Source organism: Oryzias melastigma, linkage group LG2 (assembly GCF_002922805.2).
Source record: "Oryzias melastigma strain HK-1 linkage group LG2, ASM292280v2, whole genome shotgun sequence".
Taxonomy (NCBI): domain Eukaryota; kingdom Metazoa; phylum Chordata; class Actinopteri; order Beloniformes; family Adrianichthyidae; genus Oryzias; species Oryzias melastigma.
Window position 1 is genome coordinate 10,939,316 of NC_050513.1, and position 1,363 is coordinate 10,940,678.

At 34.5% G+C, this 1,363-nt stretch overlaps 1 protein-coding gene across 1 annotated transcript in view; it reads right to left on the reverse strand.

Moving 5' to 3' along the window:
• LOC112160091 (WW domain-binding protein 4) overlaps positions 1-1,363 on the reverse strand; it is a gene marked incomplete in the record, with an annotated part of 6,037 nt that overhangs the window by 3,733 nt on the left and 941 nt on the right. Inside the window, 1 exon segment of the mRNA XM_024294454.2 lies at positions 1-70. Within this exon segment, the coding sequence (XP_024150222.2) occupies positions 1-70 (70 nt within the window).

Genomic DNA, 1,363 nt, shown 5'->3' on the forward strand with positions numbered 1-1,363 from the left:
CCTCCATGGCTGCAAACTGTTTGCACATGCGCTTCTCCTGCTTTGCCTTTTCGATGCTCTTCTTTTTGATCTGCAGCGAGGAAGATAAGGTGAGACGGCCGCTAACCATCGTGGCCACTTATCTCTTAACGCCAGTCCTGAAACCGGTGCCAGAATCGAAGGGACTCCTTAAGTAGCGTTCAAGCAACCACTTCCAATGAAAAGTCTTTGGAAATGTGCATTTCAGGATGTCTTAACTTGAGATAATTTTCGTACAAAACGCACCAAAAGTTAAACCAGTTGACCAATCAGAGAGTTGGATTTGAAAGTGTATCGATAGCATCAGATATTGGAAGCTTGAAGGTTGTTATTTTGCTTGTTTTTTTTTATAGTTTTGAACGGCCTAAATGATGTTTGAGCTAATCTACAGCTCCCAGCCGGTGTAGTCGGTGCACCGCTCGCCAAGTTTTCATTTGTGACGCTCCACGTCCTTTCATCTAAAACTGACACAGTGTCTTTCAAGCCAGTGATGATCATAATATTTTAATATGCTTAAAAAAGGAAGGATAGCACAAGACAAAATAAAAGTATATACATACATTTTGAATATTTCCTTAGTTCATTTTTACATGTTTTTCTTATAATATTTATCATATAAAAATCTTTGCATGCTGATAAAAATTCAGAAACCATGGTGACAGCAGAGAGTGTTAAAGCTAAAAAGCAGTGAAAACAAGCAGAAAATGCACTTTATATTGCAATATAAATGAGAAAATACTTTGACTACTTTATATATAAATAATTATCCCCATAAATTAACAAAGTAGTTTTCTTTCTCATGTTTAGAGTCGGAAGGCTAATAGAAAAGTGGGGTTTACGCCACCAACCTGGCAACCAACCTGGTTCTCACATTACTGTGTACAGGGGGAAAAGGTTTCCTTAAACAATGTAAACGCTAATAAATTAAATTAAATTTCAGATAAAGAATTTAAGTTTGAAAACAAAACAAAAACCTTTTGTATCATCAAACTGCAAAAAGATTACATGGAAGCCCATTTTGGTCGGACGTTTAATTAAGAAAAAGTTTTGTTGAGGTTTTGATGGATAACAGCCACTTTTGATGAATACTGAAAAAATATATATTTAGTGGCATGCAAAAATATCACTTCCTGTTTAGAAAAATATACTTTATTTGTGCTTTTATGGAAACCAAACCATTTATTTGTAAAATGTAGCCTTTAAATATTTACAGAAATTAAATAACACAGGGTTCGATATTTTTATAATAAACACATTTTATTTATTTATGTTTTACTTTAGACAGCAGGACATCCTAGTTCCTTTCAAAGTAAAATCCACCCATGTCAACTAAGATCCTCCTGCT